This window comes from Falco biarmicus, chromosome 1 (genome assembly GCF_023638135.1).
Source record: "Falco biarmicus isolate bFalBia1 chromosome 1, bFalBia1.pri, whole genome shotgun sequence".
Lineage (NCBI taxonomy): Eukaryota > Metazoa > Chordata > Aves > Falconiformes > Falconidae > Falco > Falco biarmicus.
The window spans coordinates 19,952,299-19,976,229 of record NC_079288.1 but is presented as its reverse complement, the minus strand read 5'-3'; the positions used below and the strand labels follow the sequence as shown (position 1 = coordinate 19,976,229).

Here is a 23,931-nt window from a genome sequence, read left to right as displayed (position 1 = left end):
CGGGGCGGGCGCGGTCTCCCGGCGGCGGCGGCGGCGGCGCTCAGAGCCGCGGGCGCGGCGGCGGCGAGCGGTAGCGGCGGCGGCAGCGGCGGCTGCTGCTGCACCGGGAACGCGGAGCCGGGGCCCGGGCGAGCGGCCCCCGCGGGGGCATGGCGGGCCGAGCCGCAGCGGCACCGGGGAGCGCCGGCCCCGGAGCACCGGGGAGCGCCGGCCGCGCCTCTGCCCGCCGCGCGTCCCGCCGCCGGCTTTTAGGGGGGAGCCGCCCCCTCGGGGCTGGGGCCGCCGCCGCCCCCCACCCCCTCGGGACGAGCCTATAAAGGGGCGCCCGGTGCCAGTGCCGCGCTGCCTGCAGCGGCGGGCAGGGCTGGGCAGGGCGGGGCGGGGCAGCGACGGGGCGGGCAGGGCTGGGCAGGGCTGGGCGAGCCCGGCCGGGCCCCCCCCTTCCGCCGCCGCCGCCGCCTCTCCCGCCTCCCGTGGACAGTTCGTGAAAGTGCCGCTGCTCCCGTTCCCCGCGCCACCCGCCTCTCCCCGGGCCTCTCCGCCCCCCCGGGGGGCACGGCCCAGCGCCACCCCCTGCCGGCTCTGCGGTTCCCCCGGGACCGGCTGTCGCCGCCGCCCCATCACCGTCCCCTCCGCCGTTGTGTGTCTGTGTGTGTCCCGCTCCAGGGCCTCGGTATCCCCCCCGGGGCTCTGCCGCCCCCCCCGCCCCCCCGCACGCCTGCCGGGGTCGCGGCTGTCCCCGCCGTCCCGGCCACCCTGCACCGTCCCTGCCGCTGCTCCGGGATCTACCGTCCCCGCCGCCCCTGACCGCCCCCTCCGCTTCACGGTGTCCCGGTGTCCCGCTACCCGATTGGGATCCCTGCTGTCCACGCTGTCCCCTCCGCCCTGGCACGGTCCCTGCAGCCCCGTTCGGTGCCCTCCGCCCCTTATCGTCCCCTCCACCCTACCGGGTCCCTGCCATCCCACGGGGGGACGGATGCCCCACCGGGAGCTCCGCTGTCCCCTCTGCATCCCGGTCCCTGCTGTCCCTTCTGCCCCTCCCCGGTCCCTCCTGTCTCCGCACTCCCCACGGCCGTCCCGACATCCTACCGGGACCCCGCTGACTCCCAGGTTGTCCCCGCTGACCCCGGACTGTCCCTCCTGACCGTCCAGGGTCTCTCTCGCTGCCTCCCCTCTGCCCCACAGGGGTCCTGTTATCCCACCGGGAGCTGATGTCCCCACTGCCCCGCCAGGGTCCCCGCTGTCCCGGGGGGCGTTCCGCTGCCTCCCTGGTCCCCTGCCACCCCCGGGGATCCCCGCTGTCCTCGAGACCCTCCTGCTCCACGCCTCGCAGGGACATGGCTTCTGTCCCGCGATACTGGGGGGGTGGGATATGACACACATGTACCCGTTACCATGACAACGGTCCCGGTGCTCCCGTTCCTGTGTTTATGCTGGGACCGGCAGCCCAGGGTCTGTCAGCACCGGGGAGGGGGGGCGGGGGGGATGTGGCTGGGCCACGACCCCGACGTGAAGGAGGGCATCCCCGACATCGCAGCGCTTGGCACAGCCCGCTGCACACCCAAGGGCCCATCAGAACCTCGCCGAGACCCACCGGTCCCCGCTGCACCGCCCGTCCCGTCGGGGCCCGCCGGTGCGCTACTCCACTCGATCTTTCGGCCGGCGATTGCTCTGGCCTAGCGCGGGGTTTGCTTAGTGCTGCCTGCCCGCCTTCACGTGCTCCAGAGCCATGGCGGCCTCCGGGAGGGTCGGCAGCGTGGCCCCGGTGGCCGTCGCAGGTGGGCCGAGGCCGCGTTAACTTTGCGTTCTCGGTGCCGGGAGCTATTTGGGTTTGTTTTAGCAGGGGAGGCCGGGTCGGTGGCGGGGGCGGCCGGGACGGTGGCACCACCGTCCCGGCCTCCCCCGCCACCGGCCCGGCCCAGCTGGCCCTTTGGCGGTTCGACCGTGGGCCGTGCGGGGAGGGTTTGGTGGCTCATGAGTGCCGGTGTTGGGCTGGAAATAGTGAATAATCCCCCTGCTGTCACTCCCCCGCCGTTCTCTGGCTTCGCCGAGCTGTAGGGGGGCGGTTGCTGGCGGGGGCCGCCTTCAGGATGAAGCTCCCGAGGACGGGCCTAGCTCACCCGCAGCTGTTGCCTTTTTCCCGGAGGGATAACGGGATTCTCTTGGTATGGGGCAGGAGGGTCCCCCCGTGGGTGACCCCGGGGTGCTTGTGGAGGAGCCATTGGGGTCGTGCCTGGTGTTCCCCCCCGTCTGGGGAGAGCCAACGATGCTCATAGCGTTTCACATAGCTGCAGCAGTGCTTTCTGGGCAAAACAATAGGTAGTTTCCCCCAAAAAGTGCCAGCATACAGGACAGAAACCCACCCCTTGACTGCTTGTCCCCGGGGGTGGCATGAGGGCAGCGACGATGCCAGTGGTACCTGGGGCACGGGGTGCGCTGCCCTCCCGGTTGCTCCTTTAGGCCACCCCATTTGTCCCGCAGCCCGAGGCCCCGTGCGGCATGTGGCACAGCAGATCCCCGAGGAGATCCTTGGGAACACGGAGCTGCGGGAGGCGGCGGAGGCCTTGCCCCGAAACTACAACTTCGAGATCCCCAAGACCATCTGGCGGATCCGGCAGGCTCAGGCCAGGAAGGGTGAGCATCAGCTCTGGGGACGAGGTGTCCTGGGGCTGCAGTGTGGCGGGTCGGTGCTGCTGAGCTCCCCAGTAGCAAGGGGACCCTCATGGAGTGGGGTGTGGGGCTGGTGAGGCTGGGGTAGGGATGGTGTTGGGCTGTCCGGCATGTTTAAGCTTTGTTTTGGAGAGCTTTCTTTCTCTCGAGGGGGTTTAATAGATCTGTATCTCTGGATTATAATCACATTGGACAGGACAGGTTGAGCTGCACGGACCTGTCAGCCTGCAAGATGTGTCTGGGATGCCGGCCAGGTCCCTGCTGCTTTCCTCTCTCCCTGTGTTTTCCTGCCATGCTGCCAGGGCCGGGCAGGGGGAGCCCTGCAACACCCGGTCCTGGGGGGCTGCAGGGGCTGGCAGGGAGCTGGGCTACGCTGCACCCTGATCTGGACCTTCTTCGGGGGGTTGCTGTAGCCCCAGAGGGGTGGAGAGTGGCCGTGGTGACCCCGGAGCAGGCACTGTGGTGCTGTGGGATGGTGCCAGGGCTGTCCCCCTGCAGCGTGCGCATCCTGCTGTGGCTGAGCCGGCTCTCCATGTGCGACTGGCTACAGGCATCAGGGCTTGGAGCCTTCCTCTCCATCCCCAGGTGTCATCAGTGTCTCCACCCTCGCTTCACATGCGGGCAGGGGCTGCTCATGGGGTTGTGTGGTGCTTGGGGCTCTGGGCAGAGCCAGATTTGAAATGCTGTGTCCACCTGGGAATGTCTTTGCCTGCTGCCACCGAGCTGGCAGGCACCACGGGGGATGTTCCAGGACCTGCTGCCTGAGCTGGTCTTGGCTATGATGCCGAGGGGCCAGAGGCTGCAGGGCTGTCCAGTCCGATCTGGCTGCGGTGCGGGAGACAGGGCTGCCCATCAGGTTGCGGCAAGGCTGCCCGGCTGTGCCGCTCTGCCTTTCGCTCTGGCTTTCGTTGCTGTGTTTTGCTGCTTGGCACCTCCTAATTAAATGTAAATATGCGGCTGGGATTTAGGCTTCAGAGCTGGGAGCGGAGCCCATCAGCCAGCCAGCCGTGCTGGGATTTAAAAATCCGTGTGCAGAGCCCGGCCAGGGACTTGTTGCTGGGGGAACGCAGCCTCCCGCTGGGCTGTGACCGGCCCTGCCTGCAGGGTTTGTGGGGGCTGGAGTGTCATCCCCTGTCCCCAGAGTGCTGTGCTGGCAAAGGGTGACCTAGCTGCCTCCTGCCAGCTCCTCGCTGGGGAAGGTAAAGCTGTTTGCAGGTCTGCCTGCTAGTGGCGTTCTGGGATGGAGGGTGGTCCCAAATGGTCCCAGATGCGCTGGGGAATGCCAGGACTCTGAGCTGCCTGGCCCTGCTAGTTGGGCAGGGGCTGGCAGAGTGTCTGCACCTTTTCCTGGGCCCTGCGGGCTGCGGCAGGGTGAGATTAGCCTGCTTTGGGTCAAGCCTTTATACAGCTCCGCACTGGCCAGTGGGCTGGGCTTGGCAGCGCGGGGATCTCTGTTGGAGGGGGATTTGGAGAGGATGTTTGGATAGATATCACTGGAGCTGGGATGTGTTAGTGGGATGAGGAGGTGAAATGACAATGGGATTAGTGGGGCCTTCTCTGTTCAGCTCCCCAGTGTGGTCTGCTCCTCCCCACTGCCCCAGGGAAGCCTGAGGGGACCCATGGGGTGCTTCTGGCTGGACCCCAGGTGCTGGGGGGCCCAGCTGGGCTGCAGAGGCAAAGGGATTGTTCCGAGCTGTGAGGAAGGAGTAAACCAGGAAGCATCATTCGTTGATGAATAAATTCCTGCTAGGCACAACACTGTCATTGCTGGCCACCCTTCCAAAATGGGGAGAGGAGCAGGGAGGGGAGGTGTGGAAAAGGGCAGCAAGGATGATCAAAGGTTTGGAACAGCTTCTGTACAAGGAGAGATTAAATAGATTTAGATCCTTTGGCTGGAAAAGAGGTGAACAAAGGGGGATATGATAGAGGGATACAGAATTGTGAATGATGCAGAGAGGCTGAATAGGGGATGATTATTCGCTCTTTCTTGTACTGGGAGAACCAGGGGCACACGTTTACATTATTAGGAGCATGTTTAAAATAAACAGAAGAAAGTACCTTTTCCTGTGCAGCACATAATTAAAATCTGGAACTCATTATTGTGGGAAGCGGGAGGGACCAGCAGCGTCAGCGGGCTCAGAAAGGGATGAGGTGTGTGCAAGCAGGGAGAATGGATATGGCCCAAGGCAGCACCATGTGCACCCCAGCTACCAGAGCCACTGGGATTTTTGGCCAGTTTCTGGCTGTTTTGCAGAGGGTTGTTCTGCAGCTGCCAGTTGAGCTGGCTACGTTGGCCTTGGGGGCTGGTGCCCAGGTCCCCGCTTCAGGGCGTCTTCTCCAGCCCCTCTTAACCCTGGGGCTATTTCTCTCCCCAGTGGCCCTGCAGATGCCAGAAGGGCTCCTCATGTTTGCCTGCACCATCGCAGACATCGTTGAGCGGTAAGATGATGGGTTTTCCATGTTTCCGTTCTCGGCTCCAGGGGCTGGCGAGGGGATGAGAGCTGTTGCTGGGAAGGGGGCAGCCGCTGGGCAGGATGAGGCCCAAGGCTACTGCTGAGGGAGGTGTATCATGGGGACACCTCGGCCACATCTTGGCGGGACACAGGCAATGCTGCTGCCCTGCAGTAGGTTGCAGGGACCTGGGGACAGGGACCAGCACAGCACCAGCCAGGCCCTTGCCACTTGGCTTCTCCTCCCGCTGTGTTGCTCTGCCAGGAGCTGCTGACAAGCTCGGTGTGCCGGGGTCCTGGAGGGGGTGCTGGAGCCGGGGAGCAGCCCTGTTGACACTGGCTGACACCAGCTCCACCATGGCAGCACAGCCAGCGAGGGGAGGGCTGGCGGTGGGGCACTGCTGCCACGCAGGTCTCCTGCCATCCATCCCCGTGGCCCCATCCTGTTCCTGCAGCTGTGCTGCTCTCAGGGCAGCACGGAGGTGCTCGAGGGCAGCCCTTCTCCAGCTGGGGAGGTTGGCCTGAGGCCACAGTGATGGCCCAGAGGGGGTGACTGCAAGTGGCTCCTGCCAGGTGGCCCCTTCCCCATGGCTCCTCTCCTCATTTTCTGTGCCAGTTGGGAGGTGAGGTTGGAGGTGCTGGGCTTTGCAGTGGCACCAGATGCAGGCACCTTGCAGAAATTGGCTGTAATCTCCTTACTGCCGAGCACGCTTCCCTCCCTCCCCATCTGCCGGCTTTCTCCCTGCTGCGGCTGCCCCCTCCCCAGCCCCTCTCTGTTTTTGTACAGTGAATTAGTGCTAATAGCACCGCGTGCCTTGTCTGCCATCGGGGTCACGGCACTCATTAGTAAGCTGCCTTCCCAGGGTGAGCAGGCTTGCCTCCCTGCCACCGCTAGCCGAGCAGCCGCTGCCGTGCCGGGTGGGAAGGCGGCCGTGCCTGTGGGCTTTGTCCCTGCTTTGCCATCGTTTCCCCCGCAGGACCGCAGCAGCCCCATGCTCGAGCTGGGTGAGGGAGCAGTGGGAAGGTGGGTGCTGCAGGCAGGGGACGGGTGCGGGGGGCAGGGGACGGGTGTGAGTGTGCGTGGTTCCGCGTGGGCTTGTCCCTTTAAGCGGAGCTGCCTCCTCTCCGGCTTTGGCACCCAGCCGCTTTCATGTCTTCGACTTCAAAGGCAGCGGATTAAGGCGCTCTTTTATCTGAATGAAACCTTAAGCCCCACTTCCTGGTGGATGCTGGGGTGCTGGCATCTCTGCTGGACTCGCCCTGCCTGCCAGGGGTGCTCCACAGGGCCGAGGAGGGGTGCTGGGTGTCAGGGTGAAGGGTGCTGCGGTGGGAGGTGGGTGCTGCGGTGGGAGGTGGGTGCTGCGTGGGTAGAGGTGCCCAGCCAAGAAAGGGGATGTAGCAGTGCCAGTGGGTTGGTGGTTGGATGGGGGATGGCTTTGAGGCTGGGCGGGAGGGCTGTATCCTTCCCTCACTGCCACCACGCAGCACCCAGAAACACCCAACTGCCAGTCCCTTGCTGGGAGCGCTGGGTGTCATCCACCATTCTGGCTGGGGACGTGGCTGTGCTGGGTACCAGCACTGCTGGCTGGAGGATTATGGCTGTGGGCAGAGTGAGCCCAGCCCTGTCCCTGTCTCTTGGGGACACTCTTGGGACCCAGTTACATTGCCATAGGTGAGGTGGGAATCAGCAGGTGGCCTCGTTAGTGCCTGCCTGTTCCTGCTATTAATATTCATCACTGGCATTAATGTGGAATCGTGGCTCGGCCGCCGCCGCTCCTGCTGGCCCTCCTCACCCAGTGCTGGGGCTGGACGAGCCTCCGACGTGACGGGAATCTCTGCAGCCGCGTGCTCCGCTGGTGGCTGCTGCGGCCAGGCTGGGGATGGGGGCTTGGGGTACCATCCGCTGTGGGGTGGCGTGTCCCCTTCCCACTGGGGACAGGGGGGACCTGAGGACTGAGCGTGCCAGGGATACCTGTGCCCGTGGGGGGCATTGCTCAGCGAGCAGCCCCTCTCCCCAGCCCATCCTTGCAGCCTCCTGCCCCCTCCTTGCTGGTGGGAATTGGGGTTTGGGGATGCCAGCGAGCATCTCCTCCCCTGCGTGCTCTGGTAATGGCTGCAGAGCCATGCCTGGAGCTGCTGTCCCTGGGGTGACAGTGCCCATCCCTGTGCGTTCCGACTCAACCAGAGCCATGTCTACCGCTGCTCAGATGGAGTATTTATCCGTTCTGCTGGAGCTGCCTTTTAATAAAATATTTTGCACCGGGGCCTGGCGGTGCTGGGGAGGGCTGAGAGCATGGATATTGCCTCACTCTGCCGCAGCACTGGTGGCTTAGGGAGGACATGGTGCTGGCTGTGGGTCTGGCTGTCCCCGTGCAGGGGGATGGCAGTGTCACCACCTGTGCAAGGGAATGGCAGTGTCACTGCATCCCCCACAGCAACGGCGGAGGGAGCAGGCCACTGGGGAGCCCCAGTGGGGGCAAGAAGGGGAGGGGCCTGCCAGATGGGGACCCCCCAGGCACTCTGTCTGGTTTCTCAGCATTGCACTGATGCTTGCCAAGCCCTGAGGGGCTGATGGCATGAAGACATAGCCAAAGTGTCACAGCCGCTGCCTCCAGAAAGGCCGGTGGGGTGCGTAGCCTGGTGCTTTTGAAATAGTGCACTTACAGCATTGACCTGCATGAGGCCCAGTTAATTAGCTTTAATAGGTTGGTTATTATTGAACCTGCGCTGGGGCGAGTGGCCAGCTGTGGGGGGGGTGGTGGGCCCGGGGTCTGCTGAGTTGGTGGGGCGGCGGGCTGCCGACACCGCATCACGACGCTCTCACGGCACCTTCCAAATTGGCTCTGTTTGTCACGGCTGATGTAATTCAGCAGAGGGTAACTCGTGCTGGGAGGCGGCAGCATGGAGAGGCGCGTGGGGGGAGCTCGGACCGCGGCTCGGGGAGGGGGGCAGCCCTCCAGCCTACCCACTGTCGTGCCAGGGAGGTGGCAGCGATGCCCCCTGCACCACCAGCTTGGTGGGGGGGCTGTGCAGCCAGGAGCGGACCCATCCTCTCCCTGTGGATCAGCTGGGCTCTCAGCTGGGCTTTTGATTCCTTGTTAATAAAGTCAGCTGTCAGGCTTCGCAGCTGCTAATCCCTCCATCTCCCTGCGCCGTGACAGAGTGAGCAGCTTCTGCTAATCAGCCGTGGCTTGGCAGAGAGGATGGGTGATGCTGGGGTGGGCAGGGGTGTCCTGATGCCCACGCAGGCTGCCCTGCTACAGCCTTCGTACATCCCAATGGCCTGATGGCTTTTGAGCATCCATCCACGTGAGGCGGGGCTGGGGGTGCACAGACCATCCCAGTGACTGTGCTACAGTATGCCCAGGAGCATGCAGGGCTGTGTCAGAGTGGCAGAGCATCTTGAATCGTCTCTGGTGGAGTGGTAAAGAGTTAAATGTCCATGAACACAGCCCAGCAGCTTGAAATGCCCCACTATGGCCAGCAGCTGTGATAGCAAGGACAAAAATACCCTGATAGCTGGTATGCCTGGCAGGTCCCCGGTGCCTGTGTGGCACCGTGTCACCTGGTCAGGCAGGTGTGCCACATGTGGCACCAAGCACTGTGAAGCTGGCAGCATCACTGGGGGGGTCCCAAAGGGCCACCCTGGGGTGCTAACAGAGGTCAGGACCCGGCCTCAGCGGCACAATGCTGTAGCTCTGCCAGCCAGCACTGCCTTCCCTTCTCCCCTTGTCCTTAAAGTGCAACCTGGAGGTACTGGCAGCCTGGTGCAGCATGCTGTGTAAGGGATTTTAATCACCGTCATTAACCACACAACAGCATCATTAGGGAGAATGAAGTTCTCACTTCACTGGAGTTGTTTAAAACCTCAGTCCGGGTGGTAATGGTGTGATGGGGACTGGGCAGGGGGGAGTGTGGGGGGTCTCTAGGGCTGTCACCTCCCTGGGCTGGGATGTGCCATTGCAGGCGTGGTGTCCACCACCGTGTGCCCTGCACTGGCTCCTTGTGTCCCCACCAAGCCTGGGGTGCTGGCACCGACGGGCAGCACTGTGGCCCAGCTGTGGGGAAGAGAGGACAGGCACCATCTGGGCACATGATGGCTGTAGTGGCTTTGCCACCACTGTACGCTGGGCCCTTGGTTTGCTTTACTTTTGGTTTTTTACAGCTATAGAGCCAGCAAAGCTGGGGTACCCCCGGGATGTGCCCCTTGGGGTGGTGGAGTTAGCCTTGGTACCTCCAGTGATGACAGAGGGAGAGGTCCTCTCAGGGGACCTTGGACATCATCCAGCTGGAGATGGTTGTTCCTGTGGGGCTGCAGAGACACGCACCTCTCCGTTTCCATCCTGACCCACTTCCAGATGCTCTGCAGGGCCCCCGTACTGCCTGCGGGCAGTGATTGCCCAGCTGCAACGGGGCTCTTCCAGCACCGTTTGCAGTAAAATTGCAAACTCATTATTTAATTACGTGCAGCCTTCCTGTGCTAATGAAGTTGGGAGTCTGGTAATGGGGCTTGGTGATGGGCTTCTCTGCTAATTAAGTGTATTGTTCTCAGCTGGGGCTGCGCTCAGTCCCCACACCCCAGGACAGTGGCACTCACTGGCATCTACCCCCGAGATGGACTGGGCTTGGGTGCTACAGGGCAGGCAGTGGGTTTAGTGTCTGGGGGGGATCGGGGTGCTCTGCCTTTCCCCTGGGGGACAGGGCGTGGGGTATTTGCAGGGCATAACTTTCTTGCTTATCCCCAGGCATTTCCCAGCAGGGAGGTGACACCACGCCACAATGTGACCATGCTGTGAAGGGCCACGCACAGATGAGGCAGATGGCTCCAAAGCAAGGAGCAGCCTGTTCCGTGTCCCTGTCCCCAGCAGGATGGGACGCTCCAGAGTGCCGGCTTCATCCTCTAGCAGCTCCACGGTGCCAGGGCTGGCTGCTCTTAGCCCGGTCCCTTCAGTCCCCTCCCCACAAAGGTCTGGTGGCACCAGGCACGATGGACATGCTGGGGCTGAGGACTCCACTCTGCCGGCGGGAGCAGCTCTGCTTCATGGGGTGAGGACCAGGACGGTATCGTTCATGCGCTGCTGTGGTGTCAGGGGACCCCATGCTCCTGCCAGTAGCAGATGCTCTTTTTTTTTTTTTTTTTTGAGGTGACTCGGTAAATCAGGGCTGCACCAGCCCATTGTCGGCACTTGGGTGACAGGGACTGGCTGCCCCATGCTTGGGGACATGTTGGCCCCATGCGTACCTGTCTCTGTCCTAGCATTTTCAGCCCCCAGACTTGTCCCCGGGTTGCTGTTTCCTCCGTCCTGCGCTAGCCAGGGGAGAGTGGGGCTGGGAGGGTCTGGGGATCCCAGCAACCGGGATCGTGGCCGGGACCTGACCCACCCAAGCACGTGTCCTGCCAATGCTGAGCATTGCGCTTTATAAATGGGATTTTGGGAGCCATCTGTTTAAAGGAGGAGATAATGAATTAGGGGGAGATGAGAAAAATGCTAAGGCCGGGTGGTTTTTCAGAATGAGCTGGGGTTTGCAGGACGTAAAAGATGAATAACCTCCCCACGTGCTCAATATTCATGAGCTCCCAGCTGTAGTGAGCGGCTTGGTGCTGGGTGGGGACAGCCCCGTTCATTGCATCCTCCCTGCTGGCATGCTGCTGGGACCCATCCGCGACTGTGATGAGTTGCGGGGATGTGAAACCCCCTCAAGGATGCTCCCATGGCTGCCCCTCGCCCGCATCCCGCTCCGATCTGGTTGGTGAGCAGCTCCTTGGCCTGTGTCGGAGGCAGGTGGTTGCTAATTGACGTTTCCTTCCTCTGTAGTTTGATGAAAGGCTCTGGCGACACCAAACTGATTAAAACATCAAGGGGAGGCCCCCGTGGTTGCCTTTGATTTGTCTCGGGAGATGATTGCAGCTCCACTCGGCTGTCCAGCCCAGCCAGCGCGGGCGACCCCGGCACGTGCTGTCCTGCTGCCTCTGCCTCCCCTGCCAGCACCGCCGCGCTGCCAGCACCCAGCCAGCCAGTACTCTTGGGCTCCCTCCTCATCAGACATCGTCCCGCGGCTTCTTTGCTCCCTGCTTCACTGTGGCTCTGCTCCCTGCAGCCAGAGCAGGATGATTCCCCGGGGCTGGGGCAGGGCTCAGCCCCCTCTCTCCTTGCCCACTGGCTGGTGGCCATGTACTTGCTGCCTGCAGCCCTGCACGCTGGGCAGGGGCCATGGGTGCCTCCACCAGCCTCTGCCCTCCTCCCTCTGCTGTTGCTATTTCACTTTCTTGCTCTTCACCCCCAGGGACTTTCTCTGGGGTTTGGGCCAATTTGCATACATTTTAATCTATAAAAAATTAAGCGGCGCTGGCTGCTGTTCTGAGTCAGACCTCCCCGTCCTGAATCTTAAGGAGCTGAATAATTTTCCACTTTTGCTGAGATGTGTGGAGTCTGATTCATGTTCATCTCATCACCTCTCATTAGAGGAGGGGGCTGGGGGCTTGAGGGGGGTGGGGAGAGCCTTCTCGAACCTTCCGCAGCAGCCCCCAGCCCCATGGCTCAGCCATGCAGCCAGCAGAGGAGCCACCCTCCCATCCGGGCCAAGCTGGCAGCAAGGGACCACGGGATCTGGTCCATCTTCTGACGGTCCTAACTGCATCCCCAGCCCTTGGGACACTGCAGGGAACGGGAGATGCCCGAGCCGGACACGGGAGGTAGGGATGACTTTGCCCCCTCTCTGGGGATGCTCCAGCAGAGCTGCTCCCCTGTCCCCCTCCCTGGGCGCTGACGGATGGGCCGGAGCTGTTAATATTCAGCACACTCCGCCATTTCTCCACCTTCTGCCATCTGCCCAGCTCTGCCCACCATTTCTATTCTTGCTGCCGACGTAACGCTCCCTGCCTGGCGCTTGGGGGGGAGCGCGCGGGACCCTGGCCCCCAGCCAACACCGGGTGCTGGCAGGGGGTGACACTGTGCTGGGGTGTCCTCCTCCCCTGGCCCTTTTGCCCCAGCCCCATGCTGGCAGCAGGGGGATCCTCGCTGGCACCAAGCTACAGCTGCTGGTGCAACCTCAGTGTAAATAAGGAATTAGCATCTGGTTTAAGCAGCCCCTCCAGGCGTGCAGCTTTGTCATCGCGATACCTGCTTTCATCCGTAAACTACCACGGCAGCTCCCTGGGAAGGCAGCCAAGCTAATAATCCCCCAAATTGGTGCAATAAAATACCCACAAAGGTAGCGCCTTTAAATCATGCCAGAGCTCTGGCTTTACCACCCGGTGCTGGTGCGTGCCCTTCCACTGGCCAGCAGGTGCCAGGTGGACTCATGCTGGACCAATGGGATGTCGGAGCAGGGATGGGGGACAGCACCATCTTTTTTGGTGCTTTTCCTCGCCAAATGCCACCTAAGCACCAGCTGCTCCTGGAGCACACCCAGCTTGGCCAAACTGGCACCCTTGGGTGACACAGCCAGGTGTGGGCTAGGGTGTGCTGGCTCACGCGGTGCCTGGGCACAGGGTGGTGGCTTGGCCAGCCTGGCTGGCACAGCTGGGGATGCCAGGGCAGCTGTTGTGCCCATCCTGGTGCCTCTGGTCCCGGGGGCTGGCTGGTGGGAGCGGCAGCACCACGCTGCACTGGGTCTCCCTCCGCTCCTCTCCCCGCTGGAGCATTAGGAAGCTGGCAGCGTATTGTTTGATGAGCGGATAATCCGCTGAATTGCAAACAGCTTTACCCAATTGAAGAGGCGGATTACCGCTCTCCAGCTTAATCATGTTGACATCTCGGAGAGTAGCCAGTGCTTGTCCTCTTTGGCGCGTGGCGAAGGGCTCAATGGCAGCATGCTGTCCCCCGTTAGTGGCGTGCCACGGGGCTGGGGGGCAGGACGTGGGCTGTGGCGATGGCAGCCAGCCGTGACCCTCATTGCTGTGCCTCCCCACAGGTTCACAGGCGCAGAGGCGGTGGTGATGGGTGATGTGACCTACGGCGCGTGCTGCGTGGATGACTACACGGCCCGGGCCCTGGGTGCTGACTTCTTGGTTCACTATGGACACAGCTGCCTGAGTAGGTGACATTTGGCCCCAGGGCGCTGCCGAGGCAGCCATGCGTGGCACTGCAGAGGCTGTGCTGCTGCCACCCTGCCATGCCGAGCAGCTCCCCGCCCTGCTCTACATCAGCTCGGAGACTTCATGCCAAGGGCTAATCCCTCCCCAAAGGGATTTCTGTTCTCCAGCCTCGGTTGCTGGCTTTGGATGGGGCCAGGCTGGCTGGGCGGCTGCCTGCGGGCAGGATTTTGGGGGCAGCAGGGCGTGCTCGTCCTGCTCAGCCATGCGCTGCCGCAGCACACAAATCGCAGCCCTGTGCACAAGAGCAGGGCAGCAGGGCCATGGCTTGGCAGGACGCCGCTTGCTCCGGAGCCACCGGTGGAGATGGGGCTGCTCTCGCCCCCAGCCCCGCAGCAGTGGGCTTTGGGGGACTGAAGTTGGAAGGTAGTGACAGCCTGGGTGTCCTGCTTGCCCCAGCATGGGGCCAGGGAAGGCAGTTTTGCGGGTGCAGCACAGGCAGGGCGGGGACGGGAGGAGGAGGCTGTGTGCTCCCCAGGCGGACAGTACTCTGGATCCAGTTGCCATGGAAACTGCGCTGCTGTCCCAGATGCTGCTAACTTTGAAGTCCACCCAGGATGGAATCAGCCCAAAAATAACAATAAGACGCTCTGGGTTTTAAGGTGGATCGGCAGAATTGCCATAGCAAGCGGCAGGCGTGCGCATCCCTGCTGCTGCCACGCTCCCGGCACCTGGCGGCCCTCCCGGACGTTTATGGGGCTGTATAAATGAGTTTGAAGAATTGCATCAGGCTCTGTATGAAATACTGACTCCCCAGTTGAGAACTCTGTCCTGAAAACCACATCAGCGTGAGTGTTTGCAGTGATAAATGCCTGTGCTAGGTGCTTTGTTGCGGAAGGAGGGTTATGGGCACCACTGGAACAGGGAGTGTAAAACCCGTGGTTTGTAGCCTGCTATTCATGAATGAACAGTGAAAAGGGGAGGAAGGGGCCGTATCCAGCAGTGCTCGGGAGTGTGCCAGTGCAAGAGTCGGGCTGCTCCGGGGGACAGGAGTCCCATCTGGAGCTGCTCCCTGCAGGGACAGGCAGGCACTACCCGGCTGCCTGTCACCAGCCCAGCCGCCAGCCTGTCTCTGGCTGTGTGGTCTTTGCCTGCACTGGGCTGGATGGGTTGCAGGGCACCCTGGAGCGCTAAGAGGGTGCTGGGCTCCTTTCGGGCTGCCCACAGTGCTCGTCACCAACGCAGCCGACAGCGGGGTGCGTCCCTGCGCAGCACACAGGCGTTTGCCCTCTCCCTCCTGGGCCCCACGTGCCCCGTGGGAGGGAGTAATTTGCACTTAATTGTGATCAGGTGAAGAGCACCAAAATGGGAAGTGAACGTGGAGCTGTGGATCGATGTGGACTCTGTGTACTTTAATTATTCACTTAATCGTGGTGACACAGGCTTCTTAGCACCAGGGGTAATTAGATTTGTGTTCATTGATTCCCCAGGCTGCCATTATCCGGAGAGAAACAAGCGAGTGCTCTCCACGGCTCCCATCTGCACCCCCTGCCCAGGGTGCCGGCATGGGCAGAGGGGTGGCACAGCCCACTCTGACCTGCCCACACCAGGGAGGCTGGGGTGCAGGGAGCCCCACCAACATGCTTTATTCCCCAGCTGCAGGCAGCAGCAGCCGGGGGCTTGCTAGGGCCACAGCTGTATCCCACACTCACACCCTCTCTTTTCCTCTCACCAGTTCCTATCGACGCCACACAGGGGCTGAAGATGCTCTACGTGTTCGTGGACATAAAGATCGACACATCCCATTTCCTTGAGACCATTCGCTTCAACTTTGCAGCAGGCACGTCCCTAGCCCTTGTCAGCACCATCCAGTTTGTCTCCACGGTGCAGGTGAGATGGAGACCCCTGGCACTGCAGGGCATGGGATGGTGCTTGTATCTCCCCTGGCCCTGGCCCTGGCTCAGTCCCTCCCTGCCCCAGCTCAGGGGCTGGAGTGGCTGCTCCAGGGTACTGGTGGTGACGGTTCCCCTCTGATGTGTCGGTGCGATGATATGCTGCTGCCGTAATGTTGATCAAGTACTTCATAATAACTCTGATCAATGTTTCATGGCGGCACCCCTCCCTGGCTCCCTCCGGGAGCTGCTCTGTAAATGTCAGGGCAGGCGGCGGAGCACTTGGCATTTTGATGCAGTGCTGGCAGTGACAGGGGAAGCTCCGGCGGGTCTGTCTGTCTGCCCCGGAATGGCCAGCTGGGCAGGACGGGAGGAGATGAATGAGCTTTTTGAGCCATGCCTATCTAAACATGGGGTTATCAAAGCATTAAGCATTTCCCCTTGTCTTTTAACTGATACGTTGGCTGAGCCTCGCTGAGCATCTTGGCTGCGTGGGACTGTTACCTTCTGTGACAGTGCTGCCCCAAGGAGACGGGCTCGCTTCCACTGCCACTGTGCTGGGACACAACAGCACAGCCGTTGCCGCTGGTGCCCCGTGGAGCTGGGACTGCCAGGGTTGGGGTGTCCCCAGGTGTGCCCAGTGGTGCCAGGGACAGCTGGCCTTGGCTGTGCTCTGTGCCACAGTCTGTCCCCGCTGACCCCATGTCTCCCACAGGCAGCGTCACAGGAGCTGCGCTCCCAGTACAAGGTGTGTGTGCCCCAGTGCAAACCGCTGTCCCCAGGGGAGATCCTGGGCTGCACATCACCCCGGCTCGCCCAGGACATTGATGCCGTCGTGTAAGTACCCAGGGTTCTCCAGGACCCTTCTGCCTGGCCCAGGCTGCCCACCCTGCTTCTACTCCCTGCCCAGCTATGGGGCAGTTCTGGGGGGCAGCAGGGAGACATCTGCAGGCTGGGACGGACCCCCTCCAGCTCCCTGCACTGCTTGGAGTGGCGTGCGCTCGTAGCCCAGAGGAAATAATTGAGTCGTATATCAGAATAGATAATAGATGGAAGGGTGGGTAGATAATTGGAAAAGACAAATGGCCAGGGCCCAACATCACAGCAACATTAATTTTATTTAAGGACAGCAAATTAGAGGGAGCACTTCGCTTCCTATCACCTAATTATTTTAGGTAATGGAAATGCTTAATGTAGTGTGAATACAGTGTACTGCAGAATAAATAAATACAAGGACCCTACCCTTGGGGGGAGCAGGGGAGCCCAGGTGTGGGTCCTGGCCCTGCCAACCCCCTTCTTGCCCGCCCTGCCGGGAGCCAACAGCAACGGTGAGCACAGCCATACAGGGAATGGGGCTCATGATTGCTGGGCACAGGGTCGGGATGGGGGGCTCTGGTTTCACTCTGAGACGCACTGGTGTGCGGGGAAGGTGCTGCTTTCCATCTCTCCCTGAGAGCATCAGGATCAGGCAAGGGTGGCCAGGCTGGCACCACATTGTCAAGAGTGGGTCGTTCTTGCTGCCGGAGGAGCTGCGGTACGGTACCGACCAGCCACCCCTGCAGGTACACACTGCCAGCCTACCTGCGTCCTCCCTGCGTTATTATTTTCTTCTTTCCCCTGTCTCTGGGGCTAACTTTTGCAGACAAATTAGCTTTGATCTCCCAAAATGTCATTCTCCAATTAAGGGCAAAATCTAGTCAAGTTTTACGTCTGAATTCATTTTCCAAGCCCTCACTCCATTAGGGCAGCTGAATGAAAGGCTTTGAAATGTAATTGCTGACTTGAAATCCGATTAGAAATGGAAGCAGCAACGTCTAGAACCAGCCATTGAGATGGAGCAGCTCCTGGCCACCTGGCGTGGGCATCCCTCCTTGCCCCCAGCACGGCTGCTTCCCCACCCCAGCGTGCCGGGGGGCTGCAGAGACAGGGAGCTCTGGCTATGCCTGCTGCCCCTGCATCCCAGCCCGGGAACTTGGGTTCCCGGCATCTCCACACACCAGGGCTCGGGAAACCAGCAGGCACACGGGTGGGTGCTGCTGTTTGCCATGTGCTGTAGATTTTCCTCCTCTCTCGGCAGGTATTTAGGTGACGGGCGCTTCCACCTGGAGTCCATCATGATTGCCAACCCGGGGATACCTGCATACAGGTAGGGACAGCCCGTGGGCACCCACTGTGGTCCTCAGCAGCCCCACAGCGGGGAGCACCCCAGCTCCCCCAGCACACTGTGGACCAACTGTCCCCACCAGGCACCCCAGGAGCACCCCCCAGCCCAGGGCTGAGCAGGCAGCTGCCTGCAGTGGGCACAGGCAGGCGAGGGGTCGCAGGGCGGGTGAAGAGGTGCGGCAGGGAGATGAACGCCAGCCATTTACTTCGGCTGAATATAAACATTTTGACAAGTACCTGTGAAAGCTCGTGGAGGTGCAGCCATTAAAGGCAGGCTGCTGCAGGCAGAGGCCATAAAGCGCGATGATGAGGCCGCTGAAAGCAGGTGAAATATCAAGAGTGAAAGGCTGGGCCCATTTGGCGAAATCTGAATTTCTTAGTAGGTCGTTTGTTACTAACGGGAGGCGCACGTCAGGTTTATGGCGCTGGTGAAGCTGCCGAAACCCGAGTGGGATTTGATTAAAATTCTCCTCGTCAAACAAAGCAACAAATCAAAGATTTCTTCATAATTGATGAGCCGGGGTGGGAGGGGGGGAGCTGAGCATGAAGCTGAACGTGGAGCCCAGGCTATGCCAGGTGTTAGGGGTCTGCAGTGGGGCACTCACCTTGTCCCCATCCTTGTCCCCACACTGACAAGCCAGCTGGACCCTGCATTGGCCAGGGGCAGGGATGCTGTGGGAGGCAATTGGTGCTGATGAGGGATGGGCATCTTTTGGGGCCAGCATGGAGGGGGGCAGGTGGTGGGGCACGAGCAGGTGATGGGGCACATGTGAGCCTGGCTCTGCTTTGCAGGTACGATCCCTACAGCAAGGTCTTCTCCCAGGAGCACTACGGCCATGAGCGTATGCGCCGCGCTCGGCAGGACGCCATCCGTACCGCCACCGGTGCCCACTGCTGGGGGCTCATCTTGGGCACGTTGGGGCGCCAGGGCTCCCCCCGCATCCTGCAGGTACCGACCCCCTCCCCATGGCCCCCCCTGGGCACTGCTCCTGGGTTGCAGGGAGGACTGGTAGCGATGGCACCATTGGCACAGTGGCCATGCTGCCAGGGTGAGGGTTGACCCAGCACTGCTGGCAGCCCCTCGGTTGCCACTGGCCTGGGTCTGCGTGCCCCTGAGCTGAGCAGGCAGGGCAATTAGCAGTGGATGAGGGAGGCCAGACAAAGGCTCATTAAACCTGCCCCTCACTGGGGAGAGCTGGCCAGCCTTGGAGGCCCCCCCCCACAGGCAGCTTGGCAATTAATTCCCTGGGTTTGTTTTAATTGGATGAACTTCCGATCCAGTTCACATCCCTGTTCAGCCACCATGCTGGTGCTTTCTGCATCCCGGCTGGGTGAGGGGAGCAGGACCACAGTGTCCTGCCCCATGGGAGTGGGGTGCCTCGAGCACGGTGGCCCTGCTCACACCTGGAAATTTTGGGGGAGCCACAGGTGAGATTTGGGGCAGTTCAGGGACCAGCGGGCAGAGCCAGGTGCCGAGGTCCCAGCAGCTGCTGTTCTGCAGCAGGCAGGATACAGGCATGGCTAGGCAGGGGACAACCAGTGCCAGCTCCGGAGGACAAGGACATCCCTGGCCCCTCCTGGGCCCCTCTCCTCCTCCTGCAGCCTCTGACCGCAGCCAGCCCACGGCAGGCAGGCATCCCAGGGAAGGCAGCCACTAACGAGAACAGATTGTTGTCATTGAGTGGTAATTACTTCATTAAGCTGAGGCACGTGCTGGGGAGAGCCAGGCACGAGCCAGAGCCATGGCTGTGGTCCCTGTCACTGCACCTGGCCTGTGACTGCTGAGGGGATGTGGCTGTGGGGCAGAGTTGGGACTCGCAGAGAGTTTGATGGCCAGGAAGGGCTTGTGGGGCTTGCCAGGGGCATCCGTCTGGGCTCCCCTAAACCCTCTGGGTGCCTTTTCTCCCCACAGCACCTGGAGTTGCGTCTCCGTGCCCTGGGCCGGCCCTTCGTGCGGGTGCTGCTGTCTGAGATCTTCCCAAGCAAGCTGCGGCTCTTCCCTGACGTGGATGCGTGAGTGCTGCTGACCTACCTCCAGCCCCTCACACTGGGGTCCCCAGGGTGCCACATCGCTGTCCGGGCCTCCAGTTCCTGCTGGAAGCCGTCCCTGCCACGTCTGTCTTGCTGTCACTTGGGCTGGCAGTGTGCATCCCTGTGCGTGCTGTGCCCACCGGGAAGGGAGGGGACATGGCTGTCCTTGGCAGGGTGGCTCCAGCACAGTAGGGACCTTGCTCCCTGCCCACCTGGCTTCTTTCTGGGGGGCTGCTGTGGGGCTTCGTTGTGGCTTGTTCTTCCCAAAATGCTCATCCTGATCTGCGGCCCTGTTTCCCTTCCAGGTGGGTGCAGGTAGCCTGTCCCCGGCTCTCCATCGACTGGGGAGAAGCCTTCAGCAAGCCGCTGCTGACGCCCTACGAGGTGAGAAACCCCCTCCTGTTTTAGGGGGACCAGCCCTGGCTTGGGGTGATGTGCCAGAGCCTCCCGCAGAGCCGTGGTGCTGCAAGCTGCCATCCCTGCAGCCGGGCAGTGTCCTCTCCTCTCCATGCCTGCGCTCCATGCACAGTCTGGGTGCGCCACCGGCATTTCCGATCTCTTGTAAAACCAGTGGGATTCCCAGTGCCGTGACCTTCGCTCCGGCAGCGCCCTGCTTGGCACATCTAGCCGCTGCGCTGGGACCCCTCCCAACGCTGCTGGCTCCCCCGCAGTGGCACGGCTTGGGACTCAGCTCCATGTCCCCTCCACAGGCCGCAGTAGCTCTCCAGGACATCGAGTGGCAGCAGCCTTACCCCATGGACTTCTACGCCAGCCAGTCCCTGGGGCCATGGACGGTGAACCACGCCAGCGCACAGCCTCCGCGCCGCGGCCGGCCGGCCCAGGTGGGCAGCATGGCGTCACCGGGGCACAAGGTGTCACCGGGGCAGCGGGTCCCCTCTCGTCCCTTTGCTGTTAGTGGCTGTGCCGGGTGGAGGGGATGGGTGGTGGGGGCATTGGTGCGAGTTGCACGCCTGGTGCTGTATGGTGCCCAGTGCTGTACCGTGTCTGGTGCCATATGCTGCCCGGTGCCATACAGTGCGCAGTGCCGTATGCTGCCTGGTGCTATACAGTGCCTGGTGCTGTACACTGCCTGGTGCTGTGCCCAGTGCCATACAGTATGCAGTGCCATATGGTGCCGTATGGTGCCCAGTGCCATACGGTGTGCAGTGCTGTACGGTGCCCGGTGCTGTATGGTGCCCAGTGCTGTGCCCGGTGCCATATGGTGTGCGGTGCCATACAGTGCCTGGTGCCATACACTGCCCGGTGCTGTGCCCAGTGCCGTACGGTGCCTGGTGCTGTGCCCGGTGCCGTGCAGCGTGCAGTGCCGCACGGTGCCCTGTGCCATACGGCGTGCGGTGCCTTACGGTGCTCAGTGCCACGTGTCAAAAGCGCCACCCTGTGGCTTCGTTCCCGGTGAACAGTAACGGGGCCGGGGCCAGCCCGGCTATGGGGGACACGCGAGCCCCCCCAGCCCTTGCCGGGGCGAGCACCCACCTTGCCTCGCAGCTCCCCGGGAGGGGAGACCCCCCCCAGCCGTGCCCCGTGGGGTGCTGTGGGCTGAGCGCCCGCAGGCGCAGCGCAAGTCAGGCAAGGGCCGGGGCCCCATCCCGACCCCCCTCTCTCTGCTGCAGGGGAAGCCGTCCGCGCCCCCCCCGCCGGTGGAGGGTGAGGAAGGGCCGAGCACCGGGGGCACGGCAGCCTCCTGAGCGCAGCCCGCACCCCGTCCTGCTGCCACCCCGCTCCAGGACCCGGCCGGGGGGTACCGCTGGCCCCCACGCCCCGAGGGTAAGCACCGCCGGGGCTACCGGTACCAGCACCGGCACGGGTGGGGACGCACCCAGCCGGCACCGCTGCCCGCAAGGAGCGCGCCGGCTGCCGGCGGGGGAGCTCCTGGCAAGGCCTGGCCGTGTTGCAGGCTCTGCCCGCGGCCGCCCCCGGGAGCACCGGGAGTCCCGGGCGGCCCCCGGCCTCCCTCCCCGCACCGCCCCCGGCCTCCCGCCGCCAGGGGGCGCGCTGGCGCCTCAGCGTGAAGCAGCGCCCGCCCCCGCTGGCCATGCCGTCCAATGGGAACGAGGTGTTTCGGCGGGAAGGGGGGGGTCAGGCGGAAGCGACGATCTCAGCTTCCGGTGGCGGCTGGCGCCATGTCGGGGGGGAGGCCGTTGCGGCTGCTGGGTTTGCACGGTTACCGGCAGAGCGAGCGTCGCTTCCGCCAGCGCACCGGCGCCCTGCGCAAGGCCCTGCGTGGCCGCGTAGAGCTGGTGGCGGTCAACGCCCCGCACCCCGTGCCCGGCGGCGGCGAGGACGACGACGGGGACGACCCACCCCGCGGCTGGTGGTTTTCTGGGCCTGGCACCTTTGAGGCGGGGGAGGTGGCGCCGGCGCCGGCGGGGTTGGAGGAGTCGCTGGCGGCCGTGGCGGCGGCGCTGGCGGAGCACGGGCCCTTTGACGGGCTGCTGGGCTTCAGCCAGGGCGCGGCGCTGGCAGCCATGGTTTGCGCCCTGCGGGCCCGCGGCGACCCCCGCTTCCCCGTGGCTTTCGCCATCCTGGTGGCTGGCTTTGCCAGCCGTGCCCCGGCTCACGGCCACTTCTACCAGGAGCCCATTGCCCTGCCCACGCTGCATGTTGTGGGCGATGCTGATGCTGTCATCGCTGCCCCTCTCAGCAGAGAGCTGGCCCAGCACTTCGTGGAGCCTGTTGTCCTCACCCACCCTGGCGGACACTTCGTCCCTGCAGCTGCACCACAGAAGAAGGCTTACCTGGACTTCTTGGACCGCTTCCGTCCCAGCCAGGGGCAGACTGAGCCCACGGGGACTGGGACGGTTTGATAACAGTCTCTGTAATAAATGGGGCTCCAGTGAGCCACGTGCAGCCTGCCATCTTGCTGAAACATCACTGTGTTTCCATGCCCTCCTGAAGGGCCAGAGTCATCAGCTCACTGCTCTGATGTGCAGTGTTAACACAGGGTCAGGCTAAATGGTTTGTTATCTCTGCTTTTTTTTTTTGCAGCTTTGTTGTATACATGACTCTGTGGGTATGACCTGGAGGGGTTTGAGGGCAGGGGGGTGACACTGCTCTACGTGTGAGGTGCTTTCAGAGACTCAATTAGCTATTCAAAATCAGGGTCCCTCAGCTGAGCCACAGGAAACATCTGCAGAGCACTGAGCTCTTGCAGCTGTTACACCCCAAAGGTTCATGTTTTGTAATACTGCTGGTGAAAGCTGTTGAGCCAGCCTTCCAGCTGGTCTGGATCTAGAAAAACCTCTCATCCCTGGCAGTGCCAGGGCTGGTGTTTGTTTCAAGAATTAAATATCTGCTGGCTCAGTGTGCATGTGCTGGGAGACTTTTGTCTCTATACAAGGTGCCTTCGTAAACAACAAAAACTTGTCGCTATGCTTTTGGCTCTGATGTTTTCCAGAAGCACATGGAGACCTTTATCGTTGTTAGAATTTTAGGCATCCTGCTCAACTGCTGCACAGTTAAGTGCTGGGGCAGGCTGTGCTCTCCAGGCTGCAGCCCAGAGGTGGTGTGCCCAGGGCCTATCTCTAACCTCTGCTTTCCTTGGGGGTAAAGTGCAATATAGTGGGTAAAAGAGAAATTGGATGAAACTCGTTAATTTGTCCCCTGCATGTGCAGCACTGGTGGCAGGGAAGCCATGGGGCAGCACGGTGTCGGCGCTGTGGGGGATGGAGGATGCTGTGGTACAGGAGCAGGCCCGGGGTCAGGGGACAGAAGCACTTTCTGTGCTCACTCAGCCAGGAACAGGCCTGGGAGCTGCCATGGGTTAAAGCCAACCAGCAGAAATGAGCGGTTCTGTGAGATTTTGCCCTCTGGTTTGTTGCTGGTTATGCGGCAGCACAATGGTGGTGGTGGTAGGAGGATGTGGCTGGTGTCCTTGCAGCCGAGCCCCAGGCTGGTGGTGTCCCAGGGGGCTGGGAGGGCTTGGGCAGTGCCTGCCTGCTTTGTCACTTTGCAGGGCAGCACCAGATGGGCTGTGTCACATCTGTGCTGCTGCTTGGGTGAGGTGAAGGTGCCGGGTGTCTGTCACCGCTCTGTCGCTGCGCCGGGGACACCAGAGGCTGTTTTTGGAGGGGTAGGGATGCAGCTTGGGGCTGTGCCCTGGCTGCAGCAGCAGCTCTGGGAAGCAAGGCCAAACGTGATGGCCAGCTGTGACAAAGCGTCGGGGCCTTTGTCTCCACCGCTCCCCCCACCTGAGCCCTCAACCGCTGCGGAAGGATGGCAGCAGACGGCTCTTCGCCAGCCCGTTGTTAGTGTTTAATTATCACAGAGCTGCAGCTCGCCGCGGTGGTCTCCTGGCGCAGCATCTCAGCCCCCTGCCCGAGCGGCTCCGCGGGACGGTGCGGAGGAGGCACTGCAGCCATGGCTGCTCGCTGCGCTGCCCGGCTGCCCGCCTGCACTGCGGCCCCGCAACCGCCGACCCGACCCGGGGGGAGGCACGGCCGCAGCTCGCTGCGCTGCGAAGCGGGAAGGAGCCCAGGAACAGTCCCAGCTCTGCCGGAAGCTCCGTCAGGTGGGTTGTGGAGGGGTGTTGAGGGACGGGTGACCTGAGCTGGGGGGCTACGGTACCTGTGTCTTCCCAGGGTGCGTAAGAAGATGGCTCCTCCAGGTGGCTTCTGTACCGGTTGAAACAAATTAATAAAAACAAATAAATGTGTCCCTCATCTGTGGGAGG

General features: G+C 62.3%; 2 protein-coding genes across 5 annotated transcripts; both read left to right on the top strand.

Annotated features, from left to right (window-relative positions):
• Positions 1–1,687: 1,687 nt before the first annotated feature.
• Positions 1,688–21,011, top strand: DPH1 (diphthamide biosynthesis 1). Of its 4 annotated transcripts, none has more exons than XM_056353880.1 (13): positions 1,694–1,778; positions 2,482–2,634; positions 5,046–5,109; positions 9,866–10,166; positions 13,035–13,156; positions 14,891–15,045; positions 15,763–15,884; positions 17,125–17,193; positions 18,003–18,159; positions 19,123–19,223; positions 19,547–19,625; positions 19,952–20,083; positions 20,873–21,011. In XM_056353880.1, the coding sequence occupies exons 2-13, from the start codon at positions 2,500–2,502 to the stop codon at positions 20,945–20,947; spliced, it is 1,512 nt and encodes a 503-aa protein (XP_056209855.1). In that variant the 5' UTR covers positions 1,694–1,778; positions 2,482–2,499; the 3' UTR covers positions 20,948–21,011. The 4 variants fall into 4 exon arrangements, with proteins under 4 accessions (XP_056209865.1, XP_056209855.1, XP_056209849.1 ...); XM_056353874.1 differs by lacking the exon at positions 1,694–1,778 and adding an exon at positions 1,846–2,165; XM_056353890.1 differs by lacking the exon at positions 9,866–10,166 and having other exon boundaries at positions 1,688–1,778.
• Positions 20,984–22,115, top strand: OVCA2 (OVCA2 serine hydrolase domain containing). Its single transcript, XM_056353913.1, has one exon. It carries the CDS (start codon positions 21,305–21,307, stop codon positions 22,064–22,066), a length of 762 nt encoding a protein of 253 aa, XP_056209888.1. The 5' UTR covers positions 20,984–21,304; the 3' UTR covers positions 22,067–22,115.
• Positions 22,116–23,931: the final 1,816 nt, after the last annotated feature.